Source organism: Dermacentor andersoni, chromosome 2 (assembly GCF_023375885.2).
Source record: "Dermacentor andersoni chromosome 2, qqDerAnde1_hic_scaffold, whole genome shotgun sequence".
NCBI classification, from domain to species: Eukaryota; Metazoa; Arthropoda; class Arachnida; order Ixodida; family Ixodidae; genus Dermacentor; species Dermacentor andersoni.
The window spans coordinates 182,968,195-182,988,202 of record NC_092815.1 but is presented as its reverse complement, the minus strand read 5'-3'; the positions used below and the strand labels follow the sequence as shown (position 1 = coordinate 182,988,202).

General features: G+C 45.6%; 1 protein-coding gene across 1 annotated transcript in view; it reads right to left on the bottom strand.

The window, feature by feature from the left end:
- The window catches only part of LOC129387487 (uncharacterized), a 29,240-nt gene extending 21,250 nt beyond the window's left edge, over window positions 1-7,990 (bottom strand). Inside the window, exon 1 of the mRNA XM_055076416.1 lies at window positions 7,824-7,990. Within this exon, the coding sequence (XP_054932391.1) occupies window positions 7,824-7,980 (157 nt within the window). The 5' untranslated portion in view covers window positions 7,981-7,990. The remainder of the gene's footprint in view (window positions 1-7,823) is intronic.
- Between the last annotated feature and the right edge of the window lie 12,018 nt (window positions 7,991-20,008).

Genomic DNA, 20,008 nt, shown 5'->3' with positions numbered 1-20,008 from the left:
GAACAGCTTAATGAGCAGGGATCGGCAAAGATACTTTGTAATTGTATCATGATACGGTGCAAGATACTCGGGCAACAAGCATTTGAGATACAAATACAAGCTACTACTGCAGTTATTGTATTCGATACCACACTTTCTATTTGTATCTGAAGATACTTCCATACATTCACAAATGTCTTATTTTATTATGTATATGATGTAGCAGCAAACGCGTACGCACGAAAATGTTTGCTTTGAAATTTCATAACTCCAACCAACCTTGTTTCCCTTGAATGAAATACCTGTTAGCATCTCAAATTATTTGTGATCCTTGTTCAAGGTATAACATTTTTATTCCGTAACAGTTAATTTGAGTTGCTTTAGCTCCTTATCATGAGCGCTCTTTATACGCAGCACTGTCAGCGGTTTTTGATTGTCGCTCTTGTAATTGATGGGAGTCGCTTCTCTGCTTGCCGACCAGCTAGCGGGTCACCATGTAATTTCAAGAACGTCAATAAGAAGACACTACACGATGGCGCAAATACCGCTGTGGAGTTGCACTTTGTCTCTAAAAGTGTTACCATTTACGCATGTACTGGATCACCGGACAGGTGTACAGCGACAACAACGCTGGTAGCGACATCTTTGTGACGCATCGTGTATACAAGAGCACATAAAGCTGCAATGACCTTTCTTACTCTACTTGTTTGCTGGCGCAAAGCGTTCGTTAGTCACATATTTATTAGCGTACAAACATTTTACGATTTTTCTTCTGCAAGAGAAATTGTGCAGCACAAGAACGTTTCATACGTATTGAAGGGACACAAAACATCGCACGATACGGCCACTATTCACACTACTGCCACTTATAGCTCCGATTACCCGCTGATTTGTAGGAGTAGGAGATTTAAGGGTGAGGTGAAAAGAATATATATATATGTAAGTAAAATAAAAAGGCAGTTCTGTATCACACAAAGTGAATACGTAGAAACAAGATACACGCGGCACCAGAAATAGCTATGACATTTAGACATGAGATATGTCAACTTACCTGTTAAGCTCAGACAACAGAAAATTCAGTGCCTGTGGAAATTCAGGTGGCCTAGTGGGTAGAGGATAAGCTTGAGAAGCGGAATGCAGCCAGTGTTTTCGAACTAGTGACGCTGGGATAGCAGTATCTTGCATCTAAGGTAAACAGTACATTCTCTCATGTATCTGAAATACAGATTCCGATACACGTCTTGCCAGACGTATCATGATACGGATACAAGATACCCAAACAGTATCTAAGATAGTATCTAAGATACATGTATCTTCGATACTGCCCAGCACTGTCAATGAGGGGCTTATTTGGTTCCTGTTAAGTGTAATATAACTGAAGACCGCAAAAGTAAAGAAGGCGAAGGTAGACCAGCTCAAACTGGCACGCACTCAGAACTGGTTTATTAGCTGTACGTAAAAAAAAGGCTAAATAAATATATATGTTTACTTCTGCACAAAATTAACGATGTTTCGCCTACTCTGCGGGTACTGCCTTGGGAAAGTTGATTACAATGCATTGGTGTTGTGTAAAAGGGCATGATTGCCTTTCTTGACTACACTTGCAAATATACTATCGTTTTCTTCCTTCTTGTAACCCCTTTTAAAACTCGAATGCATGAGATGTTTAAGGTGACTGGAGCGGTAAAAGGTGGTCAATGAAAGGAAGTCCCCGGGAACGATAACCTACTGTGTACTTAACGTCCTGTCTGTGAATTCAACAGATATGGCAATGAGATTTAGTAGGAGTTTACTGCTGCCAACAAGGGTGTCGTTGACCGCCGTTAAATGTATGATTGACTGCTTTATGTTTCACGTAAACAATATACTGGCCATTGATAAAATCTGGCAACATGACTGTTCTGAATGGCGTTTCTTCGAATACTAACCCGAAATGTCAAGGGCGTTTCGCACTTTATCAAGGGCGAAGAGGACGGACACAGTCATCCGCAAGTTACTGCGCTGTTTCTAACAAACGATTACCAACGAGCTCGGTCACACACTTTTCTGTAGGTCTGCGCGCAGTTCATTTCACTCGTACGCGTAGACCTCTGATGGTGAAAAATTAAGTTTTGAAAAAAACAATAAGCTTTTTCCTCCTTCCGTATTTCCCAGGGCAGGAAAAACGAAAAATTATATTTCCAAATTTCCCCCCCCGAAATAATGCACATTGAAATATATCAGGTGAAACATCGGTGGTCTCTTGAGTAAAACTGTCATTCCGCACAACATGGCACTAAGTTTTGTAACGTGTTTAATGACGGATGGTGTGCTGCGTGTACATTGGTTCTAAATTTCTCATGCAGGCAACCTCGACATGACGCGCTTGCAGCGGGGCACACGGTCAGTCCAATTCTGATTCGTTGGGTTCAACTGCACCAGCAAGACTTGGTCTATGGGAGTCGCCGTATTGGAGGGCTCCGTATTATTGCTGGCCCTCTGGGGTTGTCTAACGCTCACATAAACCAAGTACACGATAGTTCTTGCATTTAGTCCCCTCAAGATGCTGGCGCCGCGGCCTTTTAGGGATGGCAAACTACAAGGAGACTAGACCTGTAATAGACTAGTCCTTTCAGAGACTAGTCTATTACAGGATTACAAGAGACTAGTCCTAAGAGACTAGTCCTCTCTGATAGTGCACCAGAAACATGTGGCTTCAATATCAACGTTAGATGTTTTGCCCAGCCACTGCACGGATGTCTGGGTTGGCACGAAGAACAACATTTGCCAGTGTATTCATCGAATGCGGAGGTGCGTGTGAGCTAAGATACTGCAACAATTATGTGCAGCGTTCTTGAATAGCTATATACGCTATACGAGTGTTTTCTGGCATAAAAGCAAGCGCATTACCCCGTAGTTTCATCTCAGCGTGTGCTGTTGCGGTACAAAAGCCCGTGCTGACGTCCTCCCCTCCCCCCCCCCCCTTTATTTTATGCTCAGAAGTAACTCTACCAGTAGTTTCAGTCTCATCACATCAAGGAAAGTTTCCACAGAAGTTCCTCAATTCTCGATAAGTATCGTGACTTCTTCGCAAGCCTTTATGCTTTCACCTACCGATGTCAGCTTCTGGTTGCAGAGCGTGACTTGATGCACTCCTGGGGGGAGATTTTACTGATGGTGGTTTGGGCAAATAATTCAAATGATTCGACGATGCCAAGCGGGTAAGTTGCACACATCAAAGATACACAAAAAAATGTGTTACTCCATATTAGTAGAATACGGTTCAGTAACGGCAAATCGGACACATTATTGTTCGAGAAGACTTGGTGAGGCAGAAAAGAAAAAATAAATAAGTAAAAAAGAATAAGGCAGAAATGCAAGACTGCTGGAGCTGCCACCCTGCAGTTCTTGTCATGGGCTCATTGTGATGTCATAGGTTTTGACAGCATTTGCAGAGCTAAAATAAATTGTTTTTAATTAAAGAAGGAGTGGAGGACTACACTGCATCCTGAGATAATACAGGCTCAACCTAGCAAATGTTAATAACTTTTCGCGCAGCAGACGGTCCAAATTCGCGAAAATACTACAGACGTCAAGCATATGTAGTGGTGGGCGGTTTCGTCGGAAAAGGATTTTAAAGTAAAAGAGAACATTCTCGAGCAGAACAAATCAAGTTGGTTTCGAAGTATTATTCTGCCATGCTAAACTGGTTCCGGGGGGCTGGCAGAACAGAATTTACTTATGGATGTCCGTTTGCAACCATTCCGCATATGTAGAAAGATGTCCGCACGTTTTATGCAGATTTCACATTGCTAAACCACCACGTTTAGTTCCCCATACCGCAAACATATGACCGGGGTAGTTGGAGAAATATGGCAGACGACTTTGCCCTGCAGTGGGCGTAGCCAGGCTGATGATGATGATGATGATGATGATGATGATGAGCAAAGAAATTGCGCCACTAATAAATGTTTCGAAAGATTACCGTTCTGCAGGCATGCAGACAGTGTACCACCCTTCACTCTCAAAGCAAGCAAGAGAGCAGCTTCATGGTCGGTTAATGTGAGCTCCAAAGCCTAAGAAGAATCTCCAAGCCGTCAAAAAGTTGCGTTTTGTGATACTACGTGACTATTTTGTCATCAGGTTTGGAAGCATCTCCTTGTATTGATCTTTGTTTGCAGTTATCTTTACTTCGCTATGCTACAATAGTGAAAGGTACGTTCCAATGCTTCCAAATTTTCAGGAAAATTTCTGTTACAAACAGGGCCGTACATATCTTACACGGTCCACTGAGGCTGCATAAAAAAATTGTCCTCACCGTACGTAGCCGATGGCTCTTCAACTCTGTCTGTGAAAACCTTTCAGGTGAACACCAGTAATTGAATATTCCTCTGGTGGGCTTGTGGCCCACAAGGTACACTAAGAAGAAATGTTGCCGGCGGAATTTCGCTCTAACCTGCACAATAACGTTCTAAGGTGCCTTTATCGTAAAGTGATGGTTGCAATACCAGTCCCATTTCAACTCGTGTTTGCAGGGCGTCATATCGGAAGTGGTGAGAGCCTCGGTATATACTGTACAAAGTGGAAGTGCGTGCGTCGAAAACTTGCTTCTGAAGGACTATTTTGACGCGCTAATTGTTAGAATTTAACGTAATTTATTTGAACTTACGGAGGAGTTAGAAAATATGCGTTATTCCAATATTCTCAGGCAGCTATTGCAACATGACTGACAGCTGCAGCACAAATAATAACGCTCACAAAATATCGTTGTCTAGGAGTTTTTATTGCGATAGCTGTTATGCGGACGCTTGAGGCGCAAGAACGCCGTCGGCACGACCCCTGCCGCCGTCGTTGGTGGGCTTTCCCACTCGGCGTCGCATGCGCGGCTTCTGCGGGGAGAGTTGGAGCACATAATTTCGTACAATAATTACTGCAGGAAACTCTCCGAGTTACAGCACTTCAAGAGACGCTGAGTGCGTTTGGCTGCAAGAACGACGAAGCGAAGTCGGTGCACCTTCAACGCTATACGCTTAATCGGTTTTGTGGCGGAGCCAGGGCAGCGTTCTGCTTCGGCGGCTACCATGAGCGTTGTGCACACGCCACTGTAACTACATTAGGGTTTTGAAGCGAAAAGCTTCACTACGCTAGTCAACACCGCGCTTCGCGCGAGCCGGCATATGTCGGAATTGGCTCCGCAAAGGTGTTCGGAGTCGGAATTGGCTCCGTAAGCGTGTTCGGAGTCGGCGCAGGTGGCTACTGCCGCGCGCTATGCGTCATCGTTTGACGTTCGCCGCTAGCGCGTGTTTATCGCGGAGGCCGACTATATAACCGCTTGCCAGAGAATAGGCGTGCGCATTCAACATGGAAGGAGAAGAGGGTGATACTACCGATACAGAGAGCTGTGTTTATGGCTGTACAGAAATCGCAAGAGAATGTGCCCAACAATGATGAATAAAGAAGTTCAATAATCCTGCATAACTTATGATATGTATAACTGATAAGCAATTTGCATAACTACACAAGGCACACGTATAGCATAACCATAAGCTAACCAAAGCATATCCATAAGTGAAACCGTAAGCATAACCATAGGCTAAATCATAAAGCATAACCATAAGCTAAACCGCAAGCATAATCATTGGCTAAATCATAAAGCATAACCATAAGCTAAACCATAAGCATCACCGAACCTTTTCGCTTCGAGATATCCAGGCTTAACCTTAGCTAAGCCCCAGCCAATTTTGCTCTCTCTCTCTCTGCTGCGCTGCTGTGTACATACAGTGCGCTGTGGGGAACGGGCCGCAGACTTCCAGCTACTGTTATCTATTTCTCCGGACGCTTACCAGCGCCGACGGTTTCCCGTGGTTTCCCGTCAATGTCACTTCATGCACCATCGAGGCGCGTTGTCTGCAACACCACTGGTGACGCTACTCACGCCAGCGTCGTAAGGCGCCTCGCAGCGGCTAGGGTACTGTTCCTTCTGTCCACTGCGAGTTGCGCTGCGTGCTGCGTCGCGCCAGCATGCCGCGTCAGCATGCCGTGCCCTCGTATAGTTAGAACCTCATCCGAGGAGTTCAAGCGCAACACTATCGCTGTCAATGCTTCGCCTTACTGACGAAACTTTCATTTTCTATCTTTTATTTTTTTTAATGCGATTGACAACCTCCTACCACCCGATTTCTGGATTATTCGTCAATGTAAATTGCGCTGTTTCACTGAGGATCGACCGACCAATGAAGAGCTGCCGCGAATGCAGTGTCATGCACCTTCATGTTGTCAGAGTATCTAGGTGCGCTTAGCATCAATGTGTATTTCTACGGTTAGCAATCGCCCACTCAGACAGTATTTAACTTATGTGAGCAGGCCATCGTTTTCTTGCCAAGAACGGAGCGTTGTGTTCTGTCAACCGGATCTTTTTCGATCGGACGGAGCCTGCATGTAAGGGGGCGCTGTTTTAAAACAAGGCTTCCATGAAGGTTCCCCATTCGAACGTGGTTACGAGCGACATCAGCTGGACAAAGTACACAGCTGATGTCAAACACATACTGGTGTTTGATTTCGCCTAAAAACAACTGATCATTCCGAGAAATGAACGCTTCCCCACAATCTTACGCACAGAGAATAAATCATAGCCACACAGTCTCTATAGGGCACGTTAAAGATTCGTCGCTACTCGTGTCATTCCGTGAATAGGCATTATACGCAGAATAGCCGCAAAGCACCGATAAAGAGAGGAAACCTGCCCACTTAAATTAGCATTACTCATCGTAAAACCTTGGTAGTCCCTTTAGGAGTCCACTAACACAATGGTTGAGCCAATAGAAAACACAACGAATAAAATAGGCATATTTTTAGGGCGAGGTGTTCAGCACCTATTCAGTTTGTTTTTGTCGTGTCTCTCATTAAGACTGGTCGAGTTCTTTTTTTTTTTTCAGTGGTGACAGTAGTTCACAGCTAGGAAAAATGTGTTTGCTTTGTCCGTTTGTTTGTCTGTACTTTGCACTGTGCCGTCATCGCATTGTATCGTCGTTATTGGCAGGTCACCTCTTCATCCTTAGCTCCAGCCTCTCATATGGGAAATAAAAACAAGAACTTTGGCCCTCACAGCCACAACAGTAAAGCTCATGCGACTCCAGCAATGTCCAGCTTGAGTTTTCTGTAATGCGATGAATATCCAACATGCCCAAACCTATTCCCTTCTACAGCTAGAGGTCGCGTGCTCCAAGCACTCAGATATCGGGAATCATACGCGCTTGGCAATTTGTACACTTGACGTTGTACACGTACAATACGCCGCTGTCTCTGCGTGTATTTCCGAGCCTATAAGAGGCGCCCGCAGCGGATAATGCTGTGCGCATAGCAAATATCTGTTTCTAGAAACAACAACGAGATATCGGTAATCTCTGTGAGAGCCTCCTGTTGCAGAAAATGAGTTCAGGGCTGCAGGAATCGGGGATCTCTGCTGTATTTCTTTTCTTCTTTCTTTACTTTTTTTACGAAATGTTGTAAAGATCTCATGATAGAACGACAGCATCAAAACAATCTTGGCTAACGATAAAATTGGCGAACGCATGCAGGTTACGGAGATGATTGTGAACAATGATGAGTTATTTCTTCATGTGCACAGGCAGCTTGCGTTAGATGAACATACCAGATAGTTTAGAAGGTGTGCCTAAATAAAAGCGCTTGTGCTGCTTGTTCCTGCCGCATGTACATATAACGTCCTTGCTGTACATGAATCAAATACACGCTAGAATTAATTGTAGTAAATGTGAAACCCAAGTTTTGTTTGATGCACACAATTTTGATGCGCGGCTATTATTCTTTTGCTCCCCTTACGTCGCAGAGGTGTAAACTGCACCCACCGGCCACCGTAGGTCCGTACACGTGGTCGACCACGGCGTGACCCTGGTCCAGATGTCCGGAGGTCTTGAGCGCGTGAAGCACGTTCTCGGCCGTGTCCCTCTGCGCGTACTTGCTGGCCACCAAACCCTTGAGGACGTGGCCCAGGGCGATGCTCATGGTCGCGTTGTGGGCCACACCGACGACGCCTTGCTCCTGCACGCTGCATGGTGTTTGGGCGTCGCGCTCGGAGTTAAGCAGCCTTCGTGGAAATAAAAAAAAGAAACTATCCAGTGCCAATTCGCGCAGGCGCGCCCTGTGAAGTGAGGTTAGAGAAATCGGGGCAATGTGCTCGCGATGACGCCATTCCGCGTGCTCCTCCCCATCTGGCGGGAATGGCGGGCGTGCGCCGATTCTCACCGGTGGGGTTTTCGACGGCACCTCCCATTCCAGGAGCACCACTGCCCGTCTTGTAGAATGACTGTACATTGAAATTGCGAGGTTTAGCGTCTGACAGTTCCAGAGTGAGCTATGACGTATGTCGTATTGAACCGGTTCGCATTAATTTTGCCCGCCTGGGCTCCTTTAACACGCACCTAAAGCGCTACAATAGCTTTCTTGAAAATATTTCTGCATCCTAACGTAGCCGCTGGGTCTGGGAATGAAACTCGCGGTCTCAACAGCACGATTTATTAACTAATTAATTGCCGCATGTGCGTGGAGATATGAATTAAATGTTAAACGTGCTTGCGCGAAAAAGAATCAACGTCAAAGTATAGTGTAAGTATACACAGCATATGTGCTTCTCATTTTGCCTCCATATTCTAAATGCACATTTCCTGTAACTAAGAGGTAACTAAAACTCGCCTTTCGCGCCTATGTCATATTTGCATCCATGTCGGCGGTAAAATTTGCTTAGATATTCAGTTATGATTGAGTGACCTGTAACGGAGATGTCTGCAGCACATGGAAGGCTCTCTCGCTATGCTTCGAGTCGACAATTATGTTATAGTGACCATATAATAATTTATGCTACGAACAAAAGTCATTCGCAAAATATTATGCGCCCTGCTTCCTAAATCTTCAAGGAGGCACGCTGAAGGCACTTCAGGCGTTCGCTGTAAGTCAAAGCTGCGATGACCGTTGCATACAGGTAACGTCTTCATGCAAGAAAGTCCGCAAGCAAGTACAATTTTATAATGCAGTGTTCCTTCGCTTCGAGATGCCGTTGAATTCGGCCTCGCCCTGTCACCTGCTAGCCTCCTAAACTGGAACGCGACCGCATCGGACAGGTGTAAGTACCAGGCTCGATCCCCAGACAGTGCCGAATTTTATCTTCAATCGTAAAACATTCTTTCTGACAAACACGTGCGGTGGTCTCCACCGGAACATCGCGTTGCTCTCCAGTGGATGACAATTTCACCTTTTCGTGAAACTTCATCCACACTACAGATTTCTGCTAAGTTAGTTGCTTATTCAAGAAGAAGGCTTTTCGCTGCGGTTTCGTCCCCGCACAAGCACGTGACACCATGCGAGTAGCCCCATTTTTCAAACACACGCACCCTGCCCGATGTACGTGCTCGAGCTGCAGGACTTCAAGCGGCTGTTTGCAGGGGGCAACATCGATGCACCCATTCTCTTCACAGATACAGCGCGTTATGCCCACCAACGGTGCCACGTCTCTAGTTGCCAGGGGCAACACAGGCGCCCTGCGATTGGACAACCACCGAACCATGTACTTCAGACGTCTGTGTTTATAGAAGAGGCAGATGTCATTGCTCTGGCCTTCACTGACTTTAGCACCCTTGCACTGCATGCATCATCATCGTCAGACTCCCCAGGCTGGGTGCGGAAGAAGCGTGTTCGCTCCATCTTTCAAGGTGTGCGTTGCTTGCGCTTTTGGAAAAACCCTCCACCCCTGTTAACGAGCGTGTCTATCCGTACGCTGCCGCACTGATTAGCTGCGAACTAGGAGAGGCATGGTCAGCCGCTCAAGACAGTGCCGCCCCATTGCGTACTTTATTTTCTTTTTAACGTTTGTACTGATAACTTATCTGCAAAGTGCCCAAGTTCTCTTACTTCTTCAGAAGCGTCTTTCCGTTCCACGGTGGAGGCCCACTGTTGAAGGTGTGTGACAGCATGTAGAAGAGGGCGCACTTTTCTCCCTCACTTAGGCTCGCCTCGTTGAAAGGCTGCTGGGGCTGTGCATTGCGTAACATGGCCTCCAAGATGGCCGCTTTCAGCTCCCTCGCCGAGTCCACCAGAAACCGCTCGCCGCCGTTTGCCAGACGCTGGTGGTCCACAAAATCGATCGAGAAGCTGCGTACACAATGCGCGTAGAAATAACGTATTATGCCTCAGATGATGACGCAGGAGTTTCGAATCGCAGCTCATATCTACAAGGAAAGTGCCACGCTTCCCGTCACCTATAGGCCAATTCACTCGAAATAAGATTGGAATGTTCATGCGGGCATGCTAAAGATGCAATGCTTCCCTTTTGGTTATCGTGTCATGGCATCGAGAATGTGCTTGAGGTGTGCTATGTCTCCATGGTGCATTTGAGGACTGAAACGTCAGTGAAGGAATTCAATGGCAACGTTCCTTAGGAGTACTTTAAACCTGTAACTGGCGCATCCTTGTCGCATTGTCTATCCCGTATGAATTATGTTTCTTTCATACGACACATTACCCTCTTGCATCTGAATTATTCAGCAAGGTCATATGGCCACAACCACAAGGACATACCTCTCGTGATGAATATGACAGCAAGCACTCTAGTTTACACTTAAAAGGCATACCGACACAGGGTTCATCGCGCTTTGTGTACGTGTATTCTTTGAGTGTCAGCGCTTACTGCGCATACAACTCGCCTAGGTCTGCTGGAGGAAGGCCACACTAATGGGTTTGCGACATACACCTACTGTGTTTCTAACCTCTTATTATCCACTAGGTTGACAAGAAGCTGGTTGAAGGAACGAAACAGAGATTACATGTCAAAAATAAATTGAAGTCGTAGATACAAGGAAAAACCAATCACAGAAAAAAAAGAAAAGCGAGCGCAAGTTACACGTAGGTTTTATTCACGACATCGTCTAACAGAGTAGGCGAAGAAAATACGTTTTACTAGAATTTAAGAAACTGCATTTGTGCGTACACATACCGAGTCAGCAGCATGGCCGCCGTGTCAGCAACGTCCGACGTTTGGTGGGCGGCCTCAAGTTTGCGCACCAATGACGTGAAGGCGTCCAGGGTTTGCGGCGGTGCTGATTCCGAGTGCGCCAACGATTCGTTGAAACACGGCGAAGCCACCTTGGCGTTGAATGTGGCGTAGTCCATGAGCACGGCTCGCGTGACAGGGAGCATCGGGTGAAGCGCGACTACTGAAATGTCGACGGCACCAAGAAACGCCTTCCTCACCGCACCACACGACATTATGAAAGCGTCACGTGATGCCGATAGAAAGTGTAGTTGATGAGCCTCGATCATCAGCAACGCAGACAAGCAAAGCGAAGGCTGTGCATACCATAACCCTTTTCAGGCGAATATATTTTCTAACCTAGCTCCGCATTATCCACCGCTACGTCCGCATTTGATCACAGCGTCCCCGTGTTCATCCGCGATTAACGACTTTTGTCTATAGTCAATTTATAGAGGCAACTAAACCTGAAGCAATAAGACCGTTACACTGTCGGCAATTTTAGATCAAATCACACCTTAGCACAATCTGTATACGTGCTGTTCCTTCAAGTTAACATGACCTCTGCTACCGTGTCACCCTAGGCTTCATCAAGGTTGACATAGGAAACCGTGGGGAATAATTCCCAATTTTCAGATTGTTATATATCCCGCTTCCATGCAGTTTGCAAGTGAAAAGCACCGTAGGTTACGCACCTCAGCCTAGGGTGCACCAGAGATTGTACGTTGAAAAAACAGCACAATCCTCGATGAAACTCTGCGAGCAGGTCATTAAATTAGAACCTAATAATCCGGTAAAGTAATATTTAACACACGTGTAGTTCAATGACAACGATGTAATGTCACTCTAACATTTTTTGTCTGTAGACATGCTTAGAAACTAAGAACTGGCTAAGGAGACAACTGGAAGGCTAGACAGCCCATATACCAAAATTAGACTAAAATAAGTTGACATGTTAATGATTTTCTTCTACAGGCAGTTTATAGAATGGGAATAGGCAAAAATGAATATGCACGTTATCAATTTTTGTCTGTAGGCTATTTGTAAACTGGGAGTAGACAAAAATTATTAACTTATCGACTTTTGTCTATAGACAGTGAAAGACAGAATGAACAACTAGAAATAGTGTATCGACTTGTGTCTATAGGTAGCCTATAAGAGGGAGTAAACAAAAATAAATGAGCACCTTATGGACTTTTGTCAATACATCCGCTACAGAATGGGCGTGGAAAAAATAGACATTTTATCACCTTTTCTCTGTAGCCAATATGTAGATTGTGTATAGACAAAAGAAAGAATCTATAGAAAAGCAAAGTCGTCTACAAGAAGTCTACCGACACTTTGTTGACAGTCTAAACTCATTTTTGTAAGGAATATAAACGTAAACCGGTTGCTGCCGATGGTTGAAACATCCTTTCCAAAAAAAGAAAAAACGGACTCCCAACGTGACTGTAGCAGGACAGGACGTAAGACTCTGTGACCATATTGTTTATGGCAATAATTTAACTCAACAATAACGAGGGCGAAAGAGATTCCATAGTTTCCTCGGTATCAAATCTTGCCGCTAACGGCAGCAACTGAAATGTCACAAGGTCCCATGCCGGATCACAGCATCGTTGTACTAGGTAACTATGCTGGTTATCAGTACATCAGCTAATTCATATGAACGTATTCAGTCTGTCAGCACTGTATACTACACCTACCCGAAATTTGAGCTTCGTAAACACTCTCCCAGTCTGGCTGTAGCAATCGTTTGAGATTCGATTAGCAAGACGCGCATGCTATCTATACGGGCTAGCGTGGGCGGACGTGAGCGAAACGGCGACAACTTAACGAAACCGTTACTGAACAAAGGGAACTTTATTGCACCAATACATGCAAGCCTGACGTGCTCTTATGGTCGGGATCGTATACTCGACAAATGTTAGACGCAAATTACAGGAAGCAATTACAAACTACACGTGATTGTAACAAACATCAATAATAGTTCTGCAATTATTTAAGTTGATAAAACCTTCGCAGTAGTGAAAAGTAGATAAATGACCTTGTAGCTCCTCCTCCAAAGCGTATGCCGTCTAACCCGCATCTATGAAATTCCTATTCGAAAAGCAAGAAGCCGTTATTAATTTTTGCAAAATATATTGTTCAATTCATTTGGGGCGCGTAGCGTCTCTGAACTGTACAATGATGCGGAACACCAACATAGCGGAGGGTCACATGAATTTAAACGCAAAGCACGGTACGTGAAATGTACGTTTTCGCAGTTCCCCCTCCCCCCAGGAAGATTTAAAAAAAATATTGCTTGAGTCGCAGCCCCCGCTGTTTCTCACCAGCACAAGTGAAACCACAGTTCGCCTATAGACCAGAACACGATAATCTCGAACCGGATGGGCTGAGCGCATACTCCGGAACCCAGCCATCTGCCGCTATCTTCCCTGAGCTGCCAAGACGCCTTCGCGTGCATGTAGCGTGTGTGTGTCACGGGGTGTTCAATGTCTAAATATGTCTGTGCCCGCAACATCCAAGTACAGAACATCATCGGGGTGTCACTGCGTCATATATGGATGTGCAAACAACCAGCGAAAACGAAGCAGATTGTAGATTGTAGAGGCCTTGTAGAGATCGTTCGCAATCATTTTTACTAAATAATAAAACGATTCCGTGCCAAGGCCGCGCGTAATACAGCAGTAGAAGCCAAAAAAAAAAAAAAAAAATGCCGCGCCGATCACCGGAGCCGGCGTGTACCAGCTGGCGTTCAAAACTCGCGCGCCAAAACCGAAACTGGAAGTTAATCCCATCCGCTTGGTGCGCTACAGTCAATTGGGCCGCTGGACTCTATGGGAGTGTCCGCTCTTGTTGAATCTCTTTCTCTATGCTTTATATATGTTATCATCCTGGTAAAGTTGTGCCGTTATTTTGACTCAGTGTTCGTATCGTCTCTTGTTGAAATAAACTTTTTCTGAGCTCTGTCGTAATATGCTCTTCGCCTGTCTTCTCTTTTCTTCACATCGCCTCGCTTCTTCTACACCATAAGAACGGACAGGTCGGAGACAATTTGTCGCTTGTCGCCAGAAAGCACAGTCTATGCAGAAGTGTGTACGGTCACTTACCCACGAAGAAGTAGGTCAAATATGGAGTCATTCTGAATATGACTGGGCTGTTCGTCCCGGCCAAGATCCTCACATTGAACCAGAGCCGGCAGCACTACGTGGGAGGTCGTGTCCCGTATCTCGAGTCCTCGTGCCTGCGACTACCTGAGGAAACAAGGAGAGCTTTGGGTGTTGGCGTGACCGGAATGGGCTCCAGGGGATTGACCTGCGCACGCTTGAGACGTTTCATCATGTGGCCTGCTGTCATGGTGGGAAGATAATAATAATAATAATAATAATAATAATAATAATAATAATAATAATAATAATAATAATAATAATAACAATAATAATAATAATAAATAATGAAGAGAAGAATAGCCCTGCGGGATAGAAGTTACATCACTGCGGCAATATGAAGCTGCGAGTAGGATGATGTAACTATCGAGCCTTTTCAGATTTGCGATCATGGCAGTTCGCGCAGTTTTGAAGGCGTATGCGACGGAGACCTCGGAGAGCGACGACGTGTACTTAGGAGGGTACATATGGGGGGGGAGCGGGTGGTTCAGCATGCTCAACTATCCGTTGTTGTTCGCGCTAATCGCTGAACAAATTAGAGCTGCTGATAAGCGATGCCGAATATTAGAGAGAAAGAAGGAATGGAGCATAGCTATATAGATCGAATATGAGGTCAGAAGTACGCTTACTTGCCAATAAGATAACCGCGTAAGTGGTGAGAGTCGCAAATGTTTCTACGTGTAAGCAGCAATCAGCCGGCAGATACGGCTCTTCATCGTTGCCGATGCTACTCATTCGAAGTGATCACGTGATCTACCCGAGTTTTTTTTCTTTTTTGCCACTTGCAACGAAGCAATAAACTTGCCCGTATCGCTGTATCGATCACAAAATAGAAGTTATTTCCGATTTCATTTTCTTTTTCTTGCTTCTTTCTTCTGTTGCATCTAGAGCTCTGTCGTAGCGAGAATGAAATAACCGAAGTTATTCAAAAGTACAAGCTTTCTTGCCAGCACACCGCGGCCCACAAAGCGCATAGACAAAGAGAGAGAGCTTTAGATGCGTCTAGAGCTGTCTTAGTGTATGCACTTTGTGGGCCACGGTGTGCTGGCAAGTTCAGAAAGTTTGTACTTGGACTTTGGTTCTTACATTATCACTAGCAGCTACAAAACAGATATTATCATCGGGCGTAAGGATATTACAGCAAGATTAATGACAAAGCAGCAGTTACAGTGAAGCTGCATTGTCCTAACCACAGGAAAACAAATTTTCAATGCATTTTCGGCGGGTACGCGCAACACATTTTATTGACTTCTGGTGAACTCCTAGGAACTCTTCGCTTCGGTGTATTTGCGTGTGGTGCACCCTATAGAGAGTTCCTGTCATTTCAGACGTCGCAAATCCAGTGCGGGGCTTTTGAAGGAATTTCGCCCAAGAAATTAAGATACATGATTCACGACTTGTAGCTGCGTGCACTCGCCGATATCTGCGGAAGAACGTGCGAAAAAAAAAAAAAACGCTGACTGCTGAACTTGTCGCATTCGGGAGACAATATCCCACATACCGTACGTGTGCTATTATGCGGCTCAGCGAAGGATAGTAAAGTCTACAATGGACAGTCTGGACTTCAGCCTGTTTTCGAAGGAGAATACTTTGGGTGTACGGAGAGTGATTGAGCATTCCTGAACAAGCTCGTCTTTGAGCATATGTGGTGTGTATGGGAATGTGCCAAATGTATTTGCAGTAGAAGGTTTGTGCGGTTGAGGGGGGGGGGGAGCATCCCTCCTGTGCATAGTGTGTAATGCACAGACCGCATGTTTAGAAATGTGTTCATTGCAGTGTATTATCGTAACGTGCTATCCACCTCTCTCCTTCCCTGTCTTTGCCACTTCCCTTTACCCAGGTTAGAGATACGCTATCCACCTCTCTCCTTCCCTGTCTTTGCCACTTCCCTTTACCCAGGTTAGAGATACGCTCTACCGGCCGACTCCTTCCCCTTTCTCTTCATTACACACCCAATAACATACCAATAACAATAAGATAAGAGTATACCTTGCGAAGAAAATGAACACTATAGAGACAGAATCCTCCTATCGACAAGAATATTGCTTATGTTATTTAGTGGTGCAGGCACCAAAAAAAAAAAAAGGAAGAAAAAACACGACGACCAAAGCTACTGTCTACCTTACTGCCACTGCTGAGGGTTTCAAATTTGCAACATCATATAGGCATGATGGCGCATTCTTGAGTTGTTCATGGGAAACGTTCTCCTGCCTGAGAGTCGGAAGAGATCATCTAGCATAAAGTGACATCATCGAGGGGATAGTTCAGCACAATGCGTTGGCGGGCTAGTTGGTGCGAATCCATGAATAATTTGTTTAGCGCAAAACGACAGAGACAAGAAAGACGACAGGACAAGGCGCCTTGTCCTGTCGTCTTTCTTGTCTCTGTCGTTTTGCGCTAAACAAATTATTCATGGATTCGAGGGGATAGTTTCATTGACAGCCACCTGACGATTGCAGGCCATTTGGAAAGGACGCCCGAAAAACGGCACGAACTCGATTTCAACGGCGGACGCAACTAAGTATACAAGAATATAGCAAGTGTGGCTTACCTTACTCCAGATTCCTCGGGGCAGCTTGCAGTCGCGTTGACCACGGTGAGCACGACATGAGCAGCCTAACCGCGTGGCTCGTCAAATACGAGTTGTGGGGATATACGCGCGCCCCCAAGTCGTTTCACCCGTGGGCGCCGGGTTAAGGCATCTCATTTCCGTTGCTCGAGGCTGGCCTTTTGAGAGCCACCGAAGCGGTGGGATACCCGTGTGAACCTCGCCGCACGCAGTGCGGAGAGGCAGCGGCGCCGGCCATGGCGGCGACAAGGCGCAGTCATCACTCCTTGTATACGCTCGCGCACAAATGACGTTTCGGATCGCTGCAGCCACTGTCGCAGTCCGCGCGCGCGTCCTGCGGCGGGAGCTATAGAGGCGGCGCCTTGTATAAGAGATGTTATAAGCGCAGAATTAAGGGGACTCGACGTATGACAATGCGTGCGGAGCAACGGTCGCTGCCGCCGCGAGGGAGGTCGACGAGCTCTCCGTACACAGAGCGCGCAAGTCAGCAACTTCAATTTCTATGCTTGATGTCCGCGCGAGCTCGCGCTCGCCTTGGTAGATGGATGCAACCATCACGTAAGGCGAGCCCTGTCGTTGCCGCTGTGGCCCCACGCAGGTAGCAAAGCCGTCGTGGTGTACAGCGTATTAATTTTTGCCTTAGCAGACTCCATACGGCTTCCTAACTCGCTGTTAAAAGGCGCGCTTGTAAATGCAGTCTCCTTTCTCAAATATTCAGTGATCGTAAAGCTTCTATATCACTTGTTTTTTTTGTTTTTTTTTTTTGCTCGCTGAGCGAGAGTTGCAAATGTAGCTATAAGGAACGTTTAACGAGGCTTAAACTAGAGTTTTCGGCGCGTGAGCTTAGCAAGTTGTGCATGCGCGACCCATTTACGGCAAGCCGTTGTTACACCACCGGGGCCCTTGCAATTTCAAGCACGATGAGCATTGTTTGCTACTGGGTTCCCGTATTATCGAGGTGTACTAAATGCGCGCTATGTTAACAAAAAAACATTGTTAAGCTTTACGTGGCCTTTAAACGGCGACGTAAAATTGTGATTTCACAATTACTAGAGAGGTGAAAAGATAGAATCGATGGGTAATGGGAACCTCGAGAGTGAGCATACGGAGGCCCACACAAGATCTAAGGCGTGGTGCCGGTTTTCGCGTTCCAATGTAGCAGTTGACGCACATCGTCTTTAGACGGTGTGCATGCTTTTCGAACCTTGGGGATCTACGACGGAACATTCAGGATGCAAAATGGTATGAATAGTCCTTTCTTAAGGGAACGTACCCAGCCCAGCGCGCATTTTTCAACCCTGTGCGGCAAGTCGGAGTCGGTTTGTCGCGAGGCGCTAGTTTGTGGTTGTCAGTCCACAGCTGGCTGCTTGCTTTGCGACTCTTGCTCCGTCCATGACACAGTCACCAATGCCCCGCGCGTGACCTCTCGTGCTATTACCTTGACATTAGCTTGCGGGTGTGCCCCAAGTAATCATCATCATATTTCCTTACCCCTGCTCTCTTTACCCCGACCTTGGGTCAGCCGATGACGTCGTAGCCTGCAAACTTCTTAATATACTCCGGCTATACGTTATCTTCGGTTGACATCGAGTGCGTGTCCTTTCCTTGGCATTAATTTTTGTTGTTCCGATAAGCGACGCGCTCAGTGGGTGGGGCACTGTGCTGCCGAGAACGAGGTGCGGGACCAGAGTCCCGGGCGCAGTCACCGAATTCCGTTGTGGTCGTGTGATGCACGAGCACTCGCGAACCGTGCTTCGGGTGAACATCAGTGAACCCCGCGGGGAGACCTGCGCGCTACGGCATCCCTTCTAAACCACTGCGCAGTTTCTGGACGTCAAATTGCATAATTAAATTTTAGACTATCACGTATCTTCTCCACGCGTGATATTAACCTACAACTACTGTAATGACTGAGGCTTTCAAAAGTAAAATTACACATCATCCTGTTTTCGCGGCTGTTTTCTTTGTTTAGGATTAAGCCAAACATGACGTTCATGTTTAACAGCGTGGTGCATAAATTTTTTAAATACTAGCCTTGTGCTGCCCACGTGACCGTGACCGCTAAAGTTAGCCTCACTTTAGCTGCACACGTGTGAGGCGGTTCTCGACCATATCGCGCTTCGATACAAGCAACGTACAAAACTTGCGTTCCAAATAAAAATGCATAATTTGTTTAAGTATCTCTAATTCTTTGAAAGCAATTCTTTATTCGTGTAAGGCAAGGTGCAAAAATTACTGCAGGAACTCCTTAGTGGGATTCGTTAGACAGTGCATACATATCGTTTCCAATAGTTCATCTGGCACTCATGCAACGATTGATTGAGTGGCAGAGTTACGCAAATTGCGGCTCACATTGGAGAGGATGATGCAATGTGCCGCAAGTATTGCAATGACCTGTTGCGACTGCCTAATTGGCCAACCTAAGTAGTATTATTGGGCGAAATGAATGTAATCGTAATTATACTGAATTAGGGTTAAGTAATATGTAATGTCAAATTATCTCCGTTACCCTTATTAATGTTCATTGGGCTTTAGTAACGGAATCATAGTTAATCTTAAGTAGGCATAAGCTATCCAAATTACCCTGAATTATTCATAATTAGTCCTAATAAACTTATTCTTAATCGACTGAAATTAGGCTTAATTAATCTTAAGAACCCTCAATTTATCTTGGCTAGGTTTAATTAGCTTACCTTAACTGCTGTTACTCTTGTAATCAATTCAACGTACAATAATTTTATTATCCTCACGCTTCTTAATTCCCCACAATTAATCGTCATTGCGCTTGAGTAATTTCATGGTAATTAATATTTTGTCTTCCTTATCCCTCATTAATGTTAAAGCCCAACTGCAACGCAATTTCATTAGGGCTAGATTGCCTATAAATGCATACCTTGTGCTAGCATTGTAACCATGGCAAAGTCTAATTGGCAATTGTCTAATTTTGTTAACAGCAACCTCTGAAGGAGCCCCGAACCACTTTTTCATCAAAGTCGAGAAATGCATTGGAAGTTAAAATAGACTATTTCAGAAATACCTTGCCGCAATAATTTCTTCGCTGCGTTCAGCAGAAGCGCAGTCATTGGATCTCAAAGTCGCACATGATCCCGTTCGCTGTGCTCCCGTTCCTGCTTCAGTGACTTGCACTGCCTAGGCTACGGAGGACCGGAGCGTGCTTAAAACACTCCGTCTGCTGAACGGTGCCGTGGCGCGCAGTTCAAATTTCTTTTTGGATGTACACGTGGACGTCGCTGCTTACAAATTTGGCGCGTATAC